General features: G+C 36.1%; 1 protein-coding gene across 3 annotated transcripts in view; it reads right to left on the bottom strand.

The window, feature by feature from the left end:
• COMMD10 (COMM domain containing 10) overlaps positions 1–22,360 on the bottom strand; it is a 107,108-nt gene that overhangs the window by 9,723 nt on the left and 75,025 nt on the right. The window contains exon 6 of one of the 3 annotated variants that reach the window (XM_068175658.1): positions 9,252–9,296. The exons of the other annotated variants lie outside the window; for them this stretch is intronic. Coding sequence (XP_068031759.1) covers positions 9,267–9,296 — 30 coding nt within the window. The 3' untranslated portion in view covers positions 9,252–9,266. Of the gene's footprint in view, positions 1–9,251; positions 9,297–22,360 lie in introns of those variants that run through there. 3 annotated transcript variants of the gene reach the window in all.

Raw genomic sequence — 22,360 nt, 5'->3', positions numbered from 1 at the left:
TAAATGGCAAACAATGCACCTTGGGTAAGTGTCTTGCAACAGCACAACTCAGCCTACAGCATCAAAGGCAGACTGAAAACTCTTTGCATCTAGATACACAATGGTCAAAACCCCCTATTAGCAAGAAGAGCAGCGCAACACCATGCACCAAGTGTTTAAAAGAACTTCTCACACAGCTTGTTTGTAGCGGATGTAATTAACTTGGAGTTACACATACTTTATGTTCTAATCAGTTACACATCCAATGCTGGGCCTGAAGCTGGATTTAGAGGAAGCTCAAATTCTCATCCAAACCACCCAGGAAACCACCCCTTTCTTCTTGTCAAAAAGCAAGATAAAACCTCCTCTGTCCAGAGAAGAAACCTGGGTCATTATCATCTGTATCCACATCTAGAGCTACAGATCTGATGGAAATATTATATGGTGATGTCATGCAGATGACTTTTTAAGAAGGATTTATACCTCAATTTAGGAATGGAGGAAGCTGGCATCTTTTTGAATTATTACCTTCTGAGCCTACCTGGTTCAGTAAGAAACTGCAATGCTGTATTGTTTTACCACAAAGAGCCTTCACCACAGGAATACCTGAAAGTATCTATTGTTTCTACTGAGGCACAAGAAAAGTAGCTGGATAAAAGATACCAGCAGTGAGAGGAAAGACCTAAGGAAGCTCAGATCAACATGAAATCAATGTAACTGATGTAAAAACATCTTTCAAAAATCTGTTTAAATATTTACAAAATGTTGAGATTAGACAAACTGTAAATTAGGTTTTTTTTTTGTTGAAATGGGTCACTTGGAGTATCACAAATTTGGATTTTGTTAAGCAGATCAGCAAGGATAAAATGTTTGGAGCTTTTTTTTTTCTGTGCTAAAGAGATGCTAGTGGCTGACATCAAGTATGTTTTTGATCTCCAATGGGCAAATCCTTCCAGTACCTAGTAGCTGGAGGCTTGCACAAAAATCTCAGCTTCTGAAAGACAGGTAAGTCATGCAGGAATGAGGGACGTTAACTATCAGTCTAGTCCCCAGCAGGATCAAAGGCAAAACTCTTAGGGAATAAGGTTGTTTGTAAAGTAATGCATATTTTATCCTTATTAAAATGTACTTATTTTTATGAGGAAGTCACCTACTTACACATTTAGTGCATTCTAAGGGTAAATATATCTACAACTTTTGCTACAATGCTCATAATTTACAAATAAGTGGTGGTAACTCTTCCTTGCCATAAGCAATGCAACAAAGCCTTGAACCAGAGCTACCTGTTTGTATCAAGGACACAAATGATGTCAGAGTGTGAACAAAATTACATTGCATCACTAGCCTGACCAAGTAAACACCAACATTTCTCAGACACCAGACCACAGTGCAAAACTGTTATTAAAACCAAAGCTTCTCAAATCAGACAAAAAAGCTTCGCCTTTTTACAAGCATTACAAATAGATTATATGGTCTTTTCATTACAACTCCACAAAATGAGTTGAGAATGTGGAAACAACCACTACACTACAAAGCAACCAAGAAACAACTTTCTCATTTGTCACTGAAGGTTATACACATTCTAATGACACAAAATTAGCTATTTTGGATTTCAAAGGAATTTCAGTGATTTTGCTTTACTAGTTTTGCGGACAAGTTATTTAAAGCTTGATGCAGTGGAGTGGTGTGAATTCTCACTGCTTACTGAAAACTGGACAAAGTGCTAAGGACTGAAAGTACAAGTTCTGTGTGTTTTCAAATACACTAAAGATGAAATGAGATCTCTCACCCACAGTTTCCTTCAAAGCCAGACTATGAACATAAGTGTGTAAGTAATATCCTCTCAGGAAAGAAAAAAAATTTTGGCTAACATAAGCAATTCAAAAGAGGATATAAAATCTTTTTTTATTTTCTTCAAGTCTGTGTGCCATTGAATTACAGTTTATACAGGTTGCTTTAAAAGACAGTAAGTAATATGAAGGAATATAGTAGTAGATTCAGATGATTTTACACATGGCAGTAGCACAATCCAGCACTCAGGCTGGCTGCAATGATTTTAATAAGTATTAAAACCACGACACTTTTTATGCCTCTCTCTCAAAACTAACCTGTTTAGTTCCCAATTAATTCCACTTTTCTCTTTCAAGGCAGTACTTGCATTATGCAAAACTAAAATGGTAGAGCAAGCAATAAAAAGCATATAATAAAAACTGTATGTGGTGTCATCTTTTCACAAAGACATGAAATTAATATTTAAACTAAATTTAATGTCTTTTTTATCTTTTAAACATATGAGTCCTCCAAAGGGAAAAATGGAATAGTAAGATATTACAGGTCAGTTTGCAAATATTATTCTTTAAGAATCACTCATCATTAAGGTTGGAACACATGGTGGTTTGACCAACACCACCATGCCAACTAAACCACAGCACTATATGCCACACCCAGTCATTTCTTGAACACTTCCTCTACCACCTTCCTGGGCAGTCCATTCCAATGTTTAACAACCCCTTCCAGGAAGAATTTCTTCCTGATATCCAACATAAACACCTCCAGAGCAGCTTGAGGCCATTTCCTCTTGTCCAGCTGCTAGTTCCCTACCTTTCCACAACCTTCTTTGAAGTAGCTATTAGCACCAAGGAAGTAACCAGTTGCATTCGAGGTGCAGAACTGGTGTCTGAGCAGCAGAAAAATTAACTAGAAGAATAAATGGGTGACAGCTGATCTGGTGAACCAGAAAGATAGCCTGATGATCCTAGTCAGGATCAGGGTGACAGCAGTCTTTATAGAGGAGCATATTAAGAGTATCTGTGCTTTCTTACTGGTGTGACAGAATTAACAGTTGAACACACACTAAGGGAAGATGCCACTGAATTCCAGGCATGAGAAATGTTTTGTATCTGTTGAAGAAAGTAATTCCAAAACCCTGCACAGAAGACTGAATTGCCCAAATTGCAAACCAGTTTCTTTAATGAGAACAACAGTCTAACATACTTGGGAGCATTATTTTGAAAGGATTAAGACACTATTTTGAAAGAGAAGTAATGCTATTTGGACTGTCTTGTTTATTCTGGAGATAAACAGGTTGACTGGTTTACAACCATAAACTAGGCAGAACTCTATGGTCAGGCAATGGCTCTGTGGCTACCTAAGGAAGGAATATATAGATCCAACAGCTAATTTGCCAGCTGGCAATCTACTTCTCAAAATGATAAACACAGCACTTGGGGTTTTGTGGCACTGGTGATATCCTCTAAATCCTTCTATATAATATCCTTCTAAAGCTGAAGTCTACAGAGATATGAGATTCTAGAATGTAGTAACAAAGCCTGATATTACAAGATAACGGGTCAACTGCATGTGTGAATAAACTGAATAAACTGCATGTGTGTTTTAGCAAGAACTTTGATAAATACTCAAAATGAGGTTTTGTATTTGAACTAAAATGTTTCTTCAGTAGTTGTTCATATTTTCTGTGTGTTGAAAGTATTAAAATGTGAAAATAAATATATGAGAGGTCAAAAGCTACAAGCCATTTAACAATAGCTATCTTTGGTACAACAGTGAATGAAAATCCAGAATACTGAAGATCCAGAAAGACCTTCCATTCCTTTTTTGTTCTGGGAACTAAAACTTTTCTTTCTGAAATAAATCCCTCAAGATTAATACATGAATGACAAGAGATTCTTATCTTCAAAGATAAGAAGAAGACAATTCTTCATTGTAAGAAGAAGAGAAGAGAGTGTTTCCCTCCACTAGCAAAAAGCATCCATCAGACACAGTGCAGTGATTCTCCTCTGTTCAGCACTTGTATGGCTTCATCTGAGATACTGCTTCCAGTCTTGCACAGCCCCAGTAAAGGTTAGATGTTTGGAAACTGAGGGGAGTTGATCTGAAGGGTTATCATCCAGATATACCAGATGTAAAGAGATACTAGAAGTATCTCTTCACACCTCGTATATCGAGATATACTGGATTTGTAAGAAGGTTAAGAATAGGGAATCTACCTGCAGTCCTATTGTCCTGAAGTAATCCTTAATGTTACTGTGTTTCATCTCTATGCCCAAAAAATTCTCACTGTATCTTTAAGACCCTACTTCTCACCCTGGTGAGAAGTGTGCTATCGCAGGTGCTTTTACAATCATCTCTTGTATGAGATTTCCTGGGTTTTGCCATGTGGTACCCGCTTCACTGGCTCTTTGATCTTCACTTAAGCAGAGATTTTCTCCTTTTTGGGCTCTTCTTTCTTTTTTTTTTTTTTTTTTTCTTTTTCCTCATCTCAGAGAGGCTGTAGCAGTGGTTTTGGGCTGCCCTGGGGAGGATTCTGCAGGTGCCTGTCCACAGCCGAGGCACTGGCCCGCAGTGGCCCCGCTCCGACCGAGCCGCCAGGGGCTCAGCAGCACCGCCCAGCCGGGGACAGGGAACACCAAGTGTCCCAGGCCAAAGGGGACACAGATCACCGAGTGTCCTGGGCCAGAGGGGACACAGATCACCGAGTGTTCTGGGCCAGCGGGGACAGGGAACACTGAGTGCACCCCATTCTGCTGGGCCTCTGGGGGAGGGTGCTGGCCCTGGGGAGCCTTCAGGTCTCCATTTGCTGCTGCACCTGCCCCATGAGCTCTGCCGTCCGGGAGCAATCTGTTGCCGTCTCGTCCTCTGGCCTACAAGCCCAAGGCTGTCCCTGCTGGGCACGGTCTCAGAAAGGGCATTTTCAGCATTTCAGGTCTCTTTGTTGGTGCAGCAGATCATGAGTTTGCAGCATTTTGCTATCTAGCTATTATTTAATGTTACCTTTTTTATTCTTGCCCATTGCCACTTTGTTATTTTTTCACTTACATCTGTTGGTATCTCATTCATTACTGGTGAGAAGGGATTAGTTGGAATCAAGGAGGAAATTACTCATTTCAGACTACCCACCTCTTTAAACTGTCTCAAATCTATACACCTATATGTAACAATTGTAGCATTAAATTGTACCACTGTGACGGGTGATTTTACTTTGTTCTGTTAAATACTAGAGACCTCATCTGTTTGAGGAGTTTACCTCATAACAAAGAATCATGTTTGGCAACAAATAATAACCATCCCTCAGCTGAAGAATTGACAAGGAATACAATTTCAATCCATTCATGACCATTCAATTTCTCCAAATACTTCTCATAGGGAGCTGATCCAAACAAAGTCCCTAGAAGCTGGAGACTGCACATTTTAGATGGCCACAGTTCTTCACTTTTAAAAGACCTAGATCTGAATGCAGAAGTCATTTCAATAGATACTGACTGATAAGCAGTGAGAGTAGCCAGAAAGATGATCTGGATAACTTGGTAGGAGGCCACTGAAGTTCACAAGAGACAAGGCTGTTGAACAATCAAGTCTTGGGATCTGAAGACTTACTTGCCTCCTATTTGCTTATCACCAGCAGTTTGAAAGTGCTGCAACTGAAGGGTGATTAAAGAATTTGAACACAAACTTCAATAACTCTGAAACTTTAAAGAGAGTATAAAACATCCATAAAGAGCAAGTATAAGAGTGAATACCCAAAGGGTCCAGAGTTCTTGAATAAAAAATTGCAGCTATTAGTCAGTTACACCTCTCTAGATACTACCATTCAGAGTACCACTGGGCCACAGGGCTCTTGCTGTAGAGGCAAAATGCTATGGTCAGATAATACAAGGAGCTAGATTACCTCAAGCCACTAAAACGTGCTTAATAGAAAGTCAATACATTAATTTTGCATTAGTGGTTGCATAGCCCATTCTCTCAGAATCCCAGAATAGCATAAAAACACAAGCCTGGCATACACTCTGTATTAGCTACATATATTCCTGTTAATGTGACAGAATGGCTATCTTGTACCCAACATTACAATTCTACTGTGAGCAATCCAGCAGTGCAGAGATATAGTATTAATGATTGTGAAATCATGCCTTGACTCCATGGCGCTAACCTAATTGTGAAATTAGACTTTGTTTATTTCACAGCTGGGTACTGACTGGCTATGAATTGAACTGATAATGCTATTTACAGGCCAGTATGTGGCAACACTGCCAAGCAAACAAGAGACTGAAGAGGTGAAGATAGATATCAAAATGGGGCTGTAAATTACCATGCTCTTACTGAAAAGTTGCCTGGAATACTTCACTACTCTGAAGCTGTACCAGAATGAATCTCACAGGCCATTATTCAGATGATAATAATAACATTGGCTACTAGAAAATGCTGTATTTTCTACCCTATTTTCTAATGCAGCATGGCATCATCTCCCTAGTGTTGCAGTGTCCAGAATAATATGTTTTTCTATCACTGTTTTATGGAAACCAAGAAACACTGACAGAGACTCACAATCAAAACCTACACAAATTAATGAAATTTTAAGGCAATTCACTTTAGTTACTTCATATAATCCCAACATCCCACTGTTTCTAGCTGACTACAAAATAATATATAATATAATATAATATAATATAATATAATATAATTAATATAATTAATATAATATAATATAATCCCAGCATGCCACTCTTTCTAGTTGACTACAGAAAGCTCCAAAATGTTCTGTAGTTGAACGGCTACAGTTGAAAGCACAAAATAATGCAAGGATTTTAAAACTAAATTTAACTTTTTCACAAATAATGTTTTCCACCCTGATAATGGTGGTTTAAATAGCTTCACAATCAAGAAAATGTGTGAAATCAGTTGTGACTTGGGATTACAAAGAAAGTAATTTGTTCATGGAGATCAATCTAGAAATCAACACAGACCTTGGAGAAGACAGACCTCAGAACCAAGACTCTGCAAGAGTGACTTCTGTCCAGCCCTGCCATCACTCCTTATTCTAGGAGCAAGGAGGGAAAGACAGTCCTTCTTTTGCCATCCCTGTAACACCCAATTAGAAGATTGGGTACCTGGGCTTCAGTAACAGTCTGTCCCTGTATTTCCATGGCAAAAAGCAATTTTGAGAGACCACAGTTACAGACCAACAGACCAACACAAAGTCCATCTATTTAAAAAATTTACCTACAATCAACTTGTTCCTATTGAATAAGGATTTGACCAGAGTGCTTCACTAGTAAGAGAGAATTTTTTTTATATATATTTTTATAGAGTCAAGTAAAATTATTAAGTTTTGCAGTGACAAAAAGTTTCTGCTCCACCAGTGCAATAAATTTTTTAACACCTTTAATTAAGCAAATTTTAAGAATCTTTCATTCACTAGATGTTAAAGTCTCAAAGTATGCCCAGTATTTTTGCCAGTACAGCTACTTCTCAGTGAACTGTAGTAAATGCTTTATTATATCATTTGTTTGTTTGGTGTTTTTAGCTGCTTTCCAGTGAACTGCAGTGAACATGTTATTTGGGCCTTTTAATTTTTTTTTTTGGGCCCCCTATCATGAAGCCTATCCATGTTAGATCATAAATGGTTCCTTCTGCACTACTATTATCTAGTGTAAAAATCTTGCCCTAAAACCTGTGAGAAAATATAGCACCTGTGGTGCTTATATGCAGCATTCGTTACTTAAAATCTTGTATTCTGTTCTTTAAAACATTTTTTTTTCACTTCAAGCTTTTTTGAATAACAGGGAGAAAAATGCACCTGAAATAAACTCATTTTACAAATAATTTCTAATAAAAATGAAATATGCTCAAGGGCATCCACATCTTATGTAAATGTTTAGCATGAAATCATTTTATTATAGTTAAGATAAATATCAGTGGACAAAAGGGGGGAATGAAACAGGGTAAAAGTACCAGCTTTTATTGTGTTCACTGAATTAATACTACACCAGTGTAGAGTAAAAGAACTGCAAAGGTGTACACAAGTGTATAAAAATGTACACAAGTGAGCTCTCCAGCATCCCCGAGAATTTACCAAAGATATACTACATTTGTTCACAAGTTTGTGTGTCATCTGCAGCACAGCATGAGATTAGACCAGCTATACAGTCTAATGATTTCTTGATAAGTTTACCTAGTCACAGCACTGATGTTCAGTTCTCCCTTTCGAAGAAAGATGAAATTACTTGCAAACACTTCTGCCGACTTCATTTTCTTTTCGATCCTCAACACTAACAGCTGAAGTTTTAAAAGTGCCACTTCTGAAAAAGCTTAGGAGACTCTAAGAGTGGTAACTTGTTTCATACATCATTTCCTACTAGCAGTTTCTATTTTTTACTAAGAGTAAAGTGCAGATCTGTATATACCAGTAAATTCGGTTCCCTCGCGTTGTAATGAAGAGCTGTAACACCTTGACTCTTGAGTAATTTTTATTTATTTTCAATCCAGGTTTGGACATCTTTTGCATGAGTGATGATGTGAACTCCTCTCCTACCTAGATTCTACTTTCATGATCCAATAGAAAATGCTACATCACACAATGTACTTCTTAAAAAAACCCTCATGCCTACAATACAAAAAAGTCTCTATCAAAAAACTGAGACTCAAATCTCATTTGAAAATTAGTTATTTTTCAAAAATCCAATTAATTAACAAGCAGATTTTAGGCAAAACAATCTGTCCATTTCAAAAGACAATTAATGTCTTTGCCCAGAACATTAAGTCTTACATGACCATAGAAATGACAACACTTAATTTAATACTGTACCATCTTGCTAGAGGGAAAATGTAGAATAGCTCTATTGTAAACTCTGTTAAAAATGTATGAGATATTTTTTGTTTTGGAAAATTTAATTTTTTTAATCCATAACCCTTAAATGTCACACACACTAAAAACCCACATGAATTCTAAGCAGAGCAGATCAGAAGCAGGCAGCATATATTAATAACAATGGGCCTATTAGCATGGAATCAGAATGCCAGTATTAACATGAGCAGGTCACATGTCTATACAGCAAGGAGACTGACAATACAAATTTTCTCAATAGGCAAATCTTTTGTCCCAAACTACTTTTTTGAAAATTGTGACATATTCATTTTATACAGTGAGGATAAACTAAGTGTCATTTTTTTTTTTTTTTAATACATAGCTGTATTTGGTTTTGCCCAAGCAGAACTGGCAGAGGAGAGAAAAAATAAATGGGGGGAAATTACTATGAAACAAAACTAAGATAGCAAATGCATTTTTTCCTGTGTTAGAATTTATTTCAACAAGAGACTTTGAAGCACGTTACAGGAATATCTAGTAATACCATAGAAGCCAGAGACTCAGTCTTGGAGAAGGAAGCTATTTTCATTGTAGAATCACAGACTGGCTTGTGTTGGAAGGGGCCTTAAGGATCATCTAGTTCCAACCGCAGTGGACAAGGATGCCATTCACTAGATCAGGTTGCTCAGGAATCCATCCAACCTGGCCTTGAACACTTCCAGGGATGGAAAGTGCAACAGATTTTATTTTGAAATATCAGAAAATCAAAGAATTCTGAAAATCAAAGTCATATTTGATGCTTGACTCCATTCCTAATCCAAATTAATCCTAAAGCCCTCAACAAACTTTTCAAACTTGAAATCAATTCAATGGTCCAGACAGAAACACATTCTAACCAGAACTGCAACGCCATTTAAATTCTACCCATTTCAACTGGTAAATGCTCTTCAGTCTTTCTCTTCTCCCTTCATGCATGTGCAGGGTAAGTATTTCAAACACTTTGGTATTGCTGTCAATGCTCCTTGAAACTACCTCTTTGCAACAATGTGTCTGGCCCTCAAAAACTCATCAAATGCTCATTTATTTTCCACAAATCTACTTACGTTATCAAAATAACCCTTCTGTGCATGGGTTTAATTGGCAAAATAAGCTTGGAAATACACTCCTGGTCATTATAATTTTTGTTTAGTGTTACAGAATTAGACCAAATGGCACTTCAATTTAATTCTACTTCACAACACAAAACCAGACAAATTCTCAAGCAAGTCATCCCATGGATCAAAATGCCAGAAATTATGGAACAAAGATTTGCAATGAAAAAGATAAAGGAAATGTGCAGGCAGAGCTTTTCTCTTAAAAAATAATCAGCTTTATATATTAAAAAATATATAATATTTTCAGGTTTCTTCTGTTTCACTGTGCATACTCTGAAACCAATGTCTTCAAATGCAGTATTCGTGCATTCCCATCAGACACCCTTTCAGAATTCACCTGGATTTCTTCAGTCTCATGTGAATTTATTTGTCTAATAACCTTCAACCTCTATTCATAGACTTGTTCCATCCATTCTTACTTAAACTCACATAAAAAGTTTGCAACCACATTTTTGAGCACAGCTTCCCAAAGGATTATTACTTCCGTGACCATACCAACATTTTCACTTCAATTAAAAACAGTTCCTGATGTATCAGCCCAGTTTAAAGTTAGTATGAGCCCATAAAGTTAGTATGAGTCAATGACAGTTGTATTGCTATCTCAGTAAATGCCTTCCCTTCATCTGTTAATTGTCATGCCATTGTCAAATTGAGAAGAATATATTAAGTTGCTGCTTAAAGGTCATACTGCATTTTATCCACTCAGCTTTAGAAAAATGTATTTCATAATGCAATAAGAAGGAATTTGCTTTAACTCCCAAAGCACCTTAACTCTCAGTTCCATTTTTTCCACCTTTATTCCAGTTGCTCTTTCCTGAGAATCTAGTTTTCTCTCTATACACAGAACTCACAGTTTGTGAGGTCTTCACTTCCTTTCAGGAAAAAAATCCCATGCTTAATTCCAGGAATTGGCCAAATATGACTTTGAAATGTGAATGAACTCAGAAAAGCCTGTTGTCTTGCTTTCAGTTCTATTGGATTCTGAAAAAAATATAGTATCATTATTATTATTATTATTATTATGAAATTACATTGGTAATGAAACAGAACTACTGCTCACCATCAACTCTCTTGCAAACATGCATTTTTTACCACAATATTTTTTTCAACACCTGGATAATTCCTTCAATTTTGCATTCCCATTCCTAAAGCCTCCTTTATGATTAAATGGTTGTTGTCCTTTAGAATTAGGAATATTATTACAGAATATTATTTTTTAAGTAAACACAAAGTACAGTAATTGATTTAATTGTTTCTGCAGATTTAGTATATATTTTTTCCTCTACACTCACACTTTTCAAATTTAAGAACCCAATGAGCCCTCTTCCTCTCAAATACTGGATAAAAATATTAACTATTAATGAACATCAAATTTACAGTAAAAATACTAAAAAACGTATTCAGACTACAAAAAGTATGTAATTGATTAATTTTTTTCCTGCCAAAGGACTTACTGCTTCTCTAGATGGTAAAATATTTTACCTTCCTTGTGCAATCCCCCTGTGCAACGCTATCACTTCAATTCATCTACTGACTCCCTTTATTTCACTAAAATGTAGTCTGCTGCTCTACTGCAGAAATTCCTAGCCTGCTGCTAAACACTAGACTCTGCCTAAGCATGTCTAAATATGTTTAAAGATTTCATACAGCTTTAGGTGACAGCACATTAACGTAAAAAAGAATTTCCACCCAGGCAAATCTGGTAATGACTTGCTATAGCTGTCAACTGTTTATCAGCTTATGTTAAAAGACAGCTGACTTCTATGCATATGCACCTGGTTAAAGCAGCATAGTTCAGGAGAGTTCAGCTGACATACTCTTATCCATAAGGAGCAAACTGGGTAATGTGAGTCAATTTTTCAAATACACAAAGACTTTCAGGCAGAAGAATGAAGTTAGATGTTACACTCCCATAAAAGCGTAGCCACTTCAAGCCATTGCAAAGTTTGTATGCAACCACATGGTAAGAAGCACAAGCCACCCCAAAATTGAACGTGCAGCAGATTTCCCTTCCTCTACCAAGATTTCAGAAGGTTTTTTTCAATAGTAAAGCAACAATTTTTCTGAATTTAGTAAGTAAAAGAATTCATATTTCTTGAAAAGTATTTAATCCCAAATACCCATTATAGCATAGGAAATACTTTTTAGAGCATTAGTACCCATTACATTGCTTTGTCTTTTTGCAACAATCAGGAACACTTTGTTTACTGCATTGGTGGTTGTTCTGTTTGTTGTTGGGGTTCCTTTTGTTTGTTTGATTCTTTGTTTTATGACCTAAGCAGCTAAAATTTAATCCAAAGGACATATGGGTAGACCCTTCATATTTCTTAGTCTTAGTTGGAGTCTACTGTAAGCTAAAAAAGAATAACATTGTAACATTCACATATGTCAACATTTAAACAATTTATTTACTTTCTAAGGTTGTATCTTTTTCTCCACCATAAGAGTCTGATGTCTTTCACCAAGGCTTCTGCTTATCATGTAAAACTTCTAATAAGAACAAATAAATATTTTCATCACCTTTAACAGAATTCTGTGATTTTTGTAGGTGATTGTATTAACATAACTCTAATTAACACTAAGGTTTTTAATAGACACATATATTTATGCCCACTGCTTTTTTACAGAAGTAAACAATAGACAAGCTTATTATTCTCATAATATAAGGGGGAAAAAAGAACACTCTAAAGCCATAATTTACTGTAATGACTTGATTAATCTTGAGTCATAAAATAATACTCAATCTTTAGTGTTCTGCAGGAAAGCAGAGAAATGAGATGCAAAAGAGGAAAAAAGTTACCAAGACATGTACTCTACATATAGGGAAATATTTAAAGATGCTGAAAGTGATTTTCTCTCTCGGAATATGTGTCACAGCATTTTTCAGAAACAGTATTTACCTAAGCAATTGTTAAGATTAGCCTAACAGTTATTTAAATTAATTTCTGATCAAGCCTGGTATGCTTATAAAATTCAGCACAACAGCAGTACAATTCTGGCTGAAGATCTTGCTGTGTCTCCTCAGCTCCCTTTGTAAGAATCTCAAATACAGGCTGCAGAGACAACCTCTGTTCTTCACTTAGCCAGTTTTCCTTGTTGACAACATGTTTTTTTGATCTTTGTCTTTACAGCAATGAAGAAAACAAAGAGCTTGCTGAATGCACATTACTGCCTTGGTCCTTCTGGACAGAACCAGTTTAGTATTTGATAACTGTGAATTTACTGACACTTGTGCAACAAAAAAGCAGCTCAACATTTGGACAGCTTATGATTTCACAGTGCATCTGCAGAGGTCATACATAATAGATACTTTTCTGAGGTCCATCTAAATAAAATGAACTGAACAAAAGCAATCTGTGCTGATGACACTGACGTAATCATCGCTGGAAAATAAAATGCTGCACAGAATATCATGTTAAAATTATATTGCAATAGCTAGTTTGAATATTTAGAAAGCTCAGCAAATCTAGCACCAATATATGTAGGAAATATTATACATAATATTCTATATCATCAAGCAGGAAGTGTACAGGGCATCTAGAAAGAGAAAGGGAATACAAGTCCTAAGGAGTACTGGAAACTTAACATTTAAAACTATGTCAGTGGTATGAAGCTGCACCAATGTAGAAAATGTGTAGAAACTTAACATTTAAAACTATGTCAGTGGTATGAAGCTGCACCAATGTAGCTGCACCACTAAATGTAGAAAAGAGTGACCAGTATAAAGAGAGGGAGAAAATTAAAAGTAATTAATTATTGAGATGCTTAAAGAGAGTTTACCTCAGCTCCCTCAAATTCTTTCAAAATGCAGGATTCCTTAAGTTTATTACAGAGCACAAATACAACAGAGAGAAAGAAGAGGGTAAAAGAACATTGGAATGAAAACAAATGGACATAAATTAGACAAATATTCACTTCAAATTGAACTGAAGGTTCCTAAACACTGTGACAGATAAGCCTGGAAAAGTCTTGCCATTAAAGAAATGGGGAAAAATCTGAATTAATTTTATAATGAAGATCAGAGAACTTAAAAAGGTGCTATATGACAGAGCAATCTAATGAAATAATACCAGATTTTTAGCTACAGATTCTTAAATTCTCATCTAAAGAGTGATGCACCCTAAATCAGAAGGTATTAATACCACTAAATATATTACAACAAAGTAAATTCAGAGGTATTAGAGAATATTAGTTTCTCAAAGCATGTGAAATATTAAGCCACAATAAAAATAAACCAAAAATCCACTGGATATTGACAGCTAAGATCAGCTAGTGCCACCAGCCTCCACTGAACCTTAAAATCATGAAGCTCAAAACAAACAAGCAGCCACCCACATACCTTACTCTCTGTCCATTGAGTGCAATACTGTTGTTAATATGACCCAACATGACTTAAAGTTTTCAGTCCTACTTCCAACACATCATCAATAGCAACATGCACCTTAACTTTGTCACACCTACAAAATCTCAGAAGGAGGCTTTCTACCACTGTGAAGTGACAGAATATCACACTGTTGGTCCATTTGTTTATTTTGCTTCAGTATATGTGACAGTTTGTAAGATAAAAATCCACTCTGCCCAGACCCTCAGTTCTGTGTACCATCCCCGAGATACTGCGTACTCTAACCAGCATCTCCCCCACACCTAATTTTCCATCAAACATCCCAAACCATATTAGACTCAGTGATGTCAGAAATAGCTTCAGGGAATATTGCCACTGTGAAACAGGCACAGCAGGTTACTTCAGAGAATAATCTCTTTCATTAAAATTTTAAGAAGTGAAATATCATTAGATGATTAATTCCTTGCAATCTGTATTGTTTTGTAAAATAATTGAAAAAGAAGTTCATTGATCCATGCTTCACTTCTTTTTCCCTTTAATTCTCTTGGGCACAGAGGAAAGAAAGTCTTCAAAACTCTCAGAAGCAGTTTGTTTTACTTCTGCATTTGAGATGAGTCCCAAAAGGGTCAATCTGTAGCTAAATGAACACACGGAGAATATTTAATTTTGCTACCATCATAGCACTGAATTCCACACAACAGAAAGAAAACATTCTCAGTCAGCTCTTGTCCAAATTGAAAATCTACAATCTTCCTGTTTCCGTATCATCTCATCTCCTACAGCCAATTGCTTCTGCACCAAAACAACCTGAAGCTTTCTTCATTCAAATTTGTCTTTAAATGCAGTCTTCTGTTGCTTTTTTCAGATACACGACAGAAACTAATTTTAATTTTCTTCTTGTGTTTTCATTCAGCTAATGGACATAAAAAGAACATTTTAACTGCAAAGCTGAATTTAGGAGATTTTGTAGAAAGATCCTGTCACACTTCAAAAATTGCATATAACTAAGCAATCTGCACTTGAGTGAAAACAAGTTTAATGTTTTTAATGAAAGTATCCTCAAATAGTAAGAAAAGTTTCCTATTCCTCAGAAATTGCTTTGAAAACTGAGGACCTGTGTGAGATCTATTCTGATTTCTAAAAGCAAATTTGTAAAAAAAGTAACATGTAGTAGTATCTTTGCATCTTTAGGATTTTATTTATTTATTTATTTAAAAGAAAGAGGAGCTATAAACAAAACAATGACAAAGCAAGCAAATACCTTGTCAGGTATATGTCTGTATGAACAAACACAGAGTAAATAGCAAAGTCACACATCAGAAACTAGAAGCAGTAAGAAACATTTAATAAAAGACTATGTAAATCCAAGTTAAGTGGTTCATAGAAGCCATAGTGTAGGATCATGTCTGAATAACTTATTTTATGATGGTGAAAAAGAAAAGGGAGATTATGATTTTTATTTGAAATATTTGAAAAAGAGCAGTGTTTCTCAGCACAAGTCAATAGCTACCACAGTATAAAGCCACTAAACCCAATGCCTATCTTTACATGCTACTTTTAAGGATCTCTCTCTTGAGAATAGGAGATAAAAAAGAGGCAATGTCTAAAATATACATTATAGATTTGATACAGAAGTAAGGAGCTGTTCCAGCATGTGAGAACAACACAAAGTTCAAAAAATCTGAACATGTCTTGAAATGGTCAGTCTTTTCAAGTAGTTGGTGGTGAAGGATTTACAAAATTTTATTCTGTTATTATTTTTAATTTTCTATGAACATTTCAACATTGTCCTTCATTCTAAACTAAAATTTACCCTACTGCTAAATGTGGATGTCTGCATTACTACCATAATCCCAGGACAATGGATGATGTAGTATTACAGTCTTAGTAGTAAAGTACTGGATTTGCACAGAGACACACAATAATGAAGCACAACAGAAAAGGGGCCTCTGGCCATCTGCTCTTCTTGCCTCCTCTCAGCTATCTTTCCTTCTCTAAATGATAAATCTGCTCTGCCACATTAACAGCAGTAACTTTTCAAAATATCCACTTTAAAATCTAGCATTTTCAAATAGAAATATCAATTCTAGGCAGACAAGGGAAGAGAAAGAAAGAGAGTAGCAATCCACCTGGGTTTTTATTTGTTCACTCTTGATGTGCTTTGGGATGTATTGTTTAATTAATATTAGACAAAGATAACAATTGTGCTCAAGGTAATCTTGGTAAAAATTCAGTCAGGAACATGCACATTGATCATGCTCTGATTGACAATAAATCTCATCAAGCTTTAAAATGTATTTGAAAACAAGACAAACTGTTCTCCCCTTCTCTGGTATGCTAGCAATTAAAATAAAAATATTTAATTGAGATCAAATGTTTGCTATTAAGCTCTGTAGTTTTAAAAAACTAAACGAAGAGCTTAGAAGTTGAACAAATACTCAAGAATAGAAACAGAAGCATGAAAATGTTTTGAGATTTTAACGATTACATATAGGAAAACTTGGGTGGCACACTGCCTTGCAAATTGTTGACTGTAATCTGTCACAGGGTAAATCAGAATTAAAGTGTGAGAAGAATTAGAAATTATTTATAACCTCTTTCTTATGCCCAATATCTTTCTTCTCCTTCAAATTAAAAAAAAAAAAATTCTAAATTAACTGCAAAACATTTTACACTGTTTCAAGCTCCTTCATGCAAACCAAACATCCAAATCTTTATCTCTTCTGGATATTTTAGTTTTCTGACCTGACTTCATAAACAGTATTATTGTAGACACACATATGCAAGATATCACCAACTTCCAACCTCCTAATTTTTTGTTTTTTTTTTTATTTTTCAGGCTGAAAAAATTTAAGTTTTCAATACAGCCAGTTAAGAATGTTTCAGTACAGTAACTTTTGGATAGAAAATGCTGAATTTGACATGTCCCTGAAAAAAAAATTTAATTCTAACAAAAGACGAGCTAGAAACATGCCTCTCTTCTGTCTGCTTCTCTGACTGCTTTCCTGGGCCTGAAGACTGGGAAGGACACAAGAGTTCCCACATTTTCTACCATTCTACCCAGGCTGCTGCAGAGCAAAAAATACTAAGACAGCCACAGGCTGGGATTTCCAAACCAGTGCCAGTCCTGGCTTGTGCACAATGAAGATACTGAGGTTTCTGAGCTCCAGACCTGAAGGCAGCACCTCCGGGACCTGCTGGAAGCTCTGGCCAATAGGCTATCTGGTGGCCAGCCCGATCCCCAAGGCTACCAGTGCTTCTGTGTGGCAGCTGGCTAAACACCTGCTAGTCTGTCCTTCAGGGTAGCTTACAAAGTCATTGGGGTTATCTTGGAATCTGATAAGTTCCTTTGTAAGAAACCAAGATTCCTATCTGTATATGGCTCTCCCACACCTACTGTTAGGTGTGGGAAGGCTTTGTTATTACAGCCTCAACCTGCTTGTTAAAAGCAATGGCTTTTTGTTGCAAAGGACAAAACACAGTAAGTATCTGGTCTTCATTTGTGTTGCTGGTGGGGTTTCAAATGATACAAAAACAACATAAAAGAAATTGTAATAAATTAATCTTTTCTTTTCCTTGCCCCTTCATTAGGACTTAATTTTGTACTCTGTAAGGCTACTGATTTAACCACATTTGTGGTATCATCCAAGAGAACCAGTCTGCCCCTTAAAATTTGGATTTGGACACAAGCTGTTCTCACATATCAGCTAAAACATTTGAATAGCAAAAGACTACATATACTATGACATATTGGATCCAGAAATCCTGACCCATTCTGTATGAAATATCTACCAACCAAATCTGGAGGGTAAAACCTAATAAACGACTGTTCATTAAATAACAGATTACTTTACACATTATCATATAAACTGGTCCAAATAAGCATGAAAAAGGCCTTACAGTCAAGCATTTTATCTGTTGCAATGTGAGCAACACATAAACAGCTTAAAAAGAATAGTAAAATGATAAGTTTCTCAGCAAAGCCACTAAATCAGGAAATTAGAGTGGTTTCTTAAGCAAAATACACTTTGTAATGAAGTAGAAGTACACTGTGCTGAAAATGGATGAGAAGCTGGTGAGGTGTCCAGTAATGATGCATTTAAATAAGCAATTTGACTAGAATTTGCAGTCATCTGTGAATAATTTATCAAACTGAGCAAAGCAGCTCAAAAGAGTACACTGGCTAAAAACTGCTGAATATTTTGGCAGTGATAAAATTCAAAGTTTCCCTCAGTTTCAGTTCCTTTACTTCTAAATCCATAAAATCAGTGAGAACATTCCAGTACACTGCCTAGGTGACAGCTGATCAGAGAATATATTTCCCCCCAAAATATTCCTGAATAAAGACTGGAAAAATGGTAAAAGGCTTTTTTCTTTCTCTAAGAAAACACAACAAACACAAAACACAACTACTAAAGCTTCAGACATGTTCACATTGATACAGTACGTTCTCCACACATGCTGTGAAGTACAATCAGGGCCTGAGATCAGGCACACTTGCTTATCCCACAAGTCATACATTCTGTCCTCAATAGCCTATGCACAGACTGTATCATAACACAGCCTTCATGTATTAACATTCCAGAATTAAAAAAAACAACCAAACAACAGCAGCAGTGGTCTCTTCATTTCTTCTCCAACCCTACACTCTACAGACACTGAAAAGGGATTTCCAGGCTTCTTTTGGATGAAATTCATATACTGTAGTCAGACTTTGATTTTTTTCAGGGTTTGATTTTTAAATATTTTCAATTCTAGCCTTACTGATGAGAAGAAGTCATAGAATCATGGTTTGTGCTGGAAGGGAGTTTTAAGCATTATCTAGGCCAGCCCCCTGGAAATTAGCATGGACAATCTCCAGCTAGATCAGGTTAATCAGAGACCCATGCAATGCTGCAGAAGAACAATAAATTCTAGCTAGTTATAAAAGAACTTGCTCTGTAAGGAAAGTGTGAGTAGCTTTTACATCTTACCACTGTCCTGTGATCAGGAAAAGCACATTTATTGATACTAACTGTAGAGTCCAAAGCCCCTACTGCATCTCTAATTACAATACACTTTCATTTATACCATAGGAGTTATTGTCCTTAGCAAGCATACTTACCTGGAACATGATGGTAAAAAGCAACTTATTTCAAGCATTTCAAAATTGGGTCCCTTCTTTTCAATCTGCAGCCTAGTCCTCATAAATATGCTTTCACACAAATACAAAAAACTCCAATTTCTGGCACCCTTTCTTTAATATGGCACGACCTTTCTCTATCCCTTAGTAATGTAGCTTACCAAAAAAATCTTATTCCTCCATTCCCAACATAAGTAGACTTGGGTCAAATTTATAAAGCTCCCATTTTTCCACTAGATTTCTCAAATGCAGCTTCCAGAAAGGGAGTAACACTATCCTTTTACTGTTTATCCAGCTCATATAAAAATTCATTAAAAATCCCCCCAAAAAACTGTGTCTACTTTGTGAAGCCCATAGATGCCTTAGTTGTTGAACCTCTCAAAATACAGAACATCAAGGAGAAAAAAGCACACAGTCACATGTTCAAAGTATTTAGTTTAACAAAGCTAAATTACTCCACTTAAGAAAGTTCTAGAACACTTCACATATCAGCAGAAAAAAATAGCATTGCTCAGTATGTCATGGGTAAAATAAGTTGTAAGATAAAGACAAAATTAATTTTCTTAATTAAAAAACCCCAATAAAAACCTTCCACTTTACAACTCTGAGGACAGAACACTGAAAAGGCCCTAAAGACTATTAATTAAAACACTTTGACTTGTTTTGCTGAAGAAAGCATTTAGATTGCTGAATTCATGTAAAATTGATATAAGAATACTGATGTGAGACAGAACTCACATTTGCACTAAGAAAGTTTCCTGATCCAGTAAAAATATATCAATAATTACTTTTTCTTCCCATGAGCAAGTTTAAAAAAACTTTTACTGACTTAACCTGATTTGACAGTAGTAAACATTGCAATGATTTAAAAGGAAAGTAAAAATATATGTGTATATAGAAAAATATGCATTCTGAAACACGTAAATACTATTACAGATTTTCAGACACTATTTCAAATAACGTAAGTTCTACCAATGCAACCTATATTGCAGCATATATGCAGGATAAAAGAAGAGGCGCATGATGTAGGAGCCATTAACAGCTCATTTTTAAAAGTTATATTTGAAAATACAGCAAACAGAAGAAGTGGAAATTAATACAGTCTTAATGCACAAGCAACAGATCATGAGTTAATTCTACTAAAATTTGACTACTATTGTATCAAAATGAACAAACTTCCTTCATCATTCTGGTTAAGTAAATTAAACTTTTTTTGATACATTCTCACTTGAGGCTCAAGAATCCATTACAAATGTCTAAGCCAACACTGGATAACACATGTCTTGTGGCTTTTTCATATTATCATTTTAATTTTAAAAATATCTCAAGAGGTAAAAAAGCAGTGAAGATGAAAGTATTTCTATTAAAAGAAAAAAGAAAGAAACCTTGCACAATTTAATTAGCTGAGAAACCAGAGCTTTGTTAAAAGTTGTAAATACAATAAAGATTATCGCTCAGCCACAGAAAAAAACCTCCCAGCATGCCTTTGAAGAAGGATATTTAAATTCACCAAAAGATCAATTACTGTTTGCAAGGATAACTATGAAAGTTAATAGAGAGCACTGGCAAGCATTACTCTCATAATAAGCCGGCAAAGTACCATGGATAAATTAATACAAAGCATTAAGGCTTTAGAGACTATGGCTCTCCCAAAACACAGCTCAATCACATACAGAAAATTAACAAAGGAAGAGCGTAGCCAACACTCTGAGAAAACACAGTCCACAAGTTAATATGCAAACCCTTGTTATGTTTTGGTGTTAGTGAGTACTCAAAACTCAAGTTCAACAAAAGTATTGTTTCTCAGCTGGATCTCTTAAGATCTCCCCTTAAGGCAACTCATGTGCTAACTCCTCTTCATCTGACTTACAGCCTGTATGGACTTGCTGAGCCATGTACACAGGAATGAAGCAGGAGAACTTCAGCAATCTTACACCTGGACCTAAATGGTGTATTTTAAGAAGCCTAGTGCTCTCTTCCACATTTTCGCATGAAAAGATGGAAAGAAATATGACAAAAAAACACTCTTTAACTCTGTATGTTTTGAATTTTCACAAAGCTAAGTTAATGCAGTTCAAATGTGCCACTGGTGCCCCAGATGCTTTTAGACTGTGCCTTAGGCAATGAAAAATAATGTACTTATCACCTCAGCAATGGGATCTTGGTTACGAAGTCAGGGTGCTGCCAACAGTCTCTTGGAATGGTTCAGTGACAAGTGTTCATGGATAGGAAAACCTCCGCAGTTAGTAGAGGTTGTCCATCTTTTGATTTCTTTGGAGCTCGAAGACGAACTCCTGAAGAAAGCTACTGTCTGAGAAATCCATACAGAAAAGATAGCCAAGAGTCCAGACTAGATGATGGTTCTCAGGGGCCTGAAAATTGCTACAAGATACATGAATAGAAATGTGAATGAACTAGAACAATGTGTTATTGTTTATGCTGTATTCACACATTTACATTCCGGCACATATTTGCAAACACTCCAGCTGCATTCACTATGTTAACACTCAGTGTGGCAACCAGTGGAGTTGTTAGTGAGAGCAGCCTGGAGGAGTTGCATCTTGTGATTTGAAAAGAGTATATATTTATCCCAAAGAATCAAGAATGCCTCCTTTCAGGGCTGAACTGAATTGATTGTGTGGGAAAAGTTCCCTAGAGATGAACAAAAATGCCTCTGTGTCATGGAATTACTAAAAGCCTACTGGCATATATGACAATGAATCCTGAAAGTATAGCAATGGGTAAAAGAAAGGAGTATCTCAGAATGAAACCCCAGGCAAGTCGGGTATAATTTGTGAAGACTAACCTCAGTGCTGGGAAAAACCCCTACTTACCATACCTATTTAAAAATCCAAATTTTGCCAGGCAAAGAGCCTAGGTGTTCTGTGCCCAGAGCTGTTAGAGCACCTGCAGAGGCTGTATAGAGCATGTAAAGATATAGCAAGGCATGATTCCAGAAATTCAGAATTAAAATCCTGTAGTGGAAGCCGAACACATTAAATCATGCACTTTCTGGTTTCTAGAGTCTTTGTATTAGCTATTCTCTACATCCTCAAAAACTACAGAGCACCAATGAATAATCTTAACCCCATGTTAGTGAAGCTTTTATTCACTTATTTCCTTGGTCTTCAAAGCAACAGATTTCCTGGCAGACCTTTAAT

Source organism: Anomalospiza imberbis, chromosome Z, assembly GCF_031753505.1.
Source record: "Anomalospiza imberbis isolate Cuckoo-Finch-1a 21T00152 chromosome Z, ASM3175350v1, whole genome shotgun sequence".
In the NCBI taxonomy this organism is placed as follows: domain Eukaryota; kingdom Metazoa; phylum Chordata; class Aves; order Passeriformes; family Viduidae; genus Anomalospiza; species Anomalospiza imberbis.
This window is presented reverse-complemented; position numbering and strand designations above follow the sequence as displayed.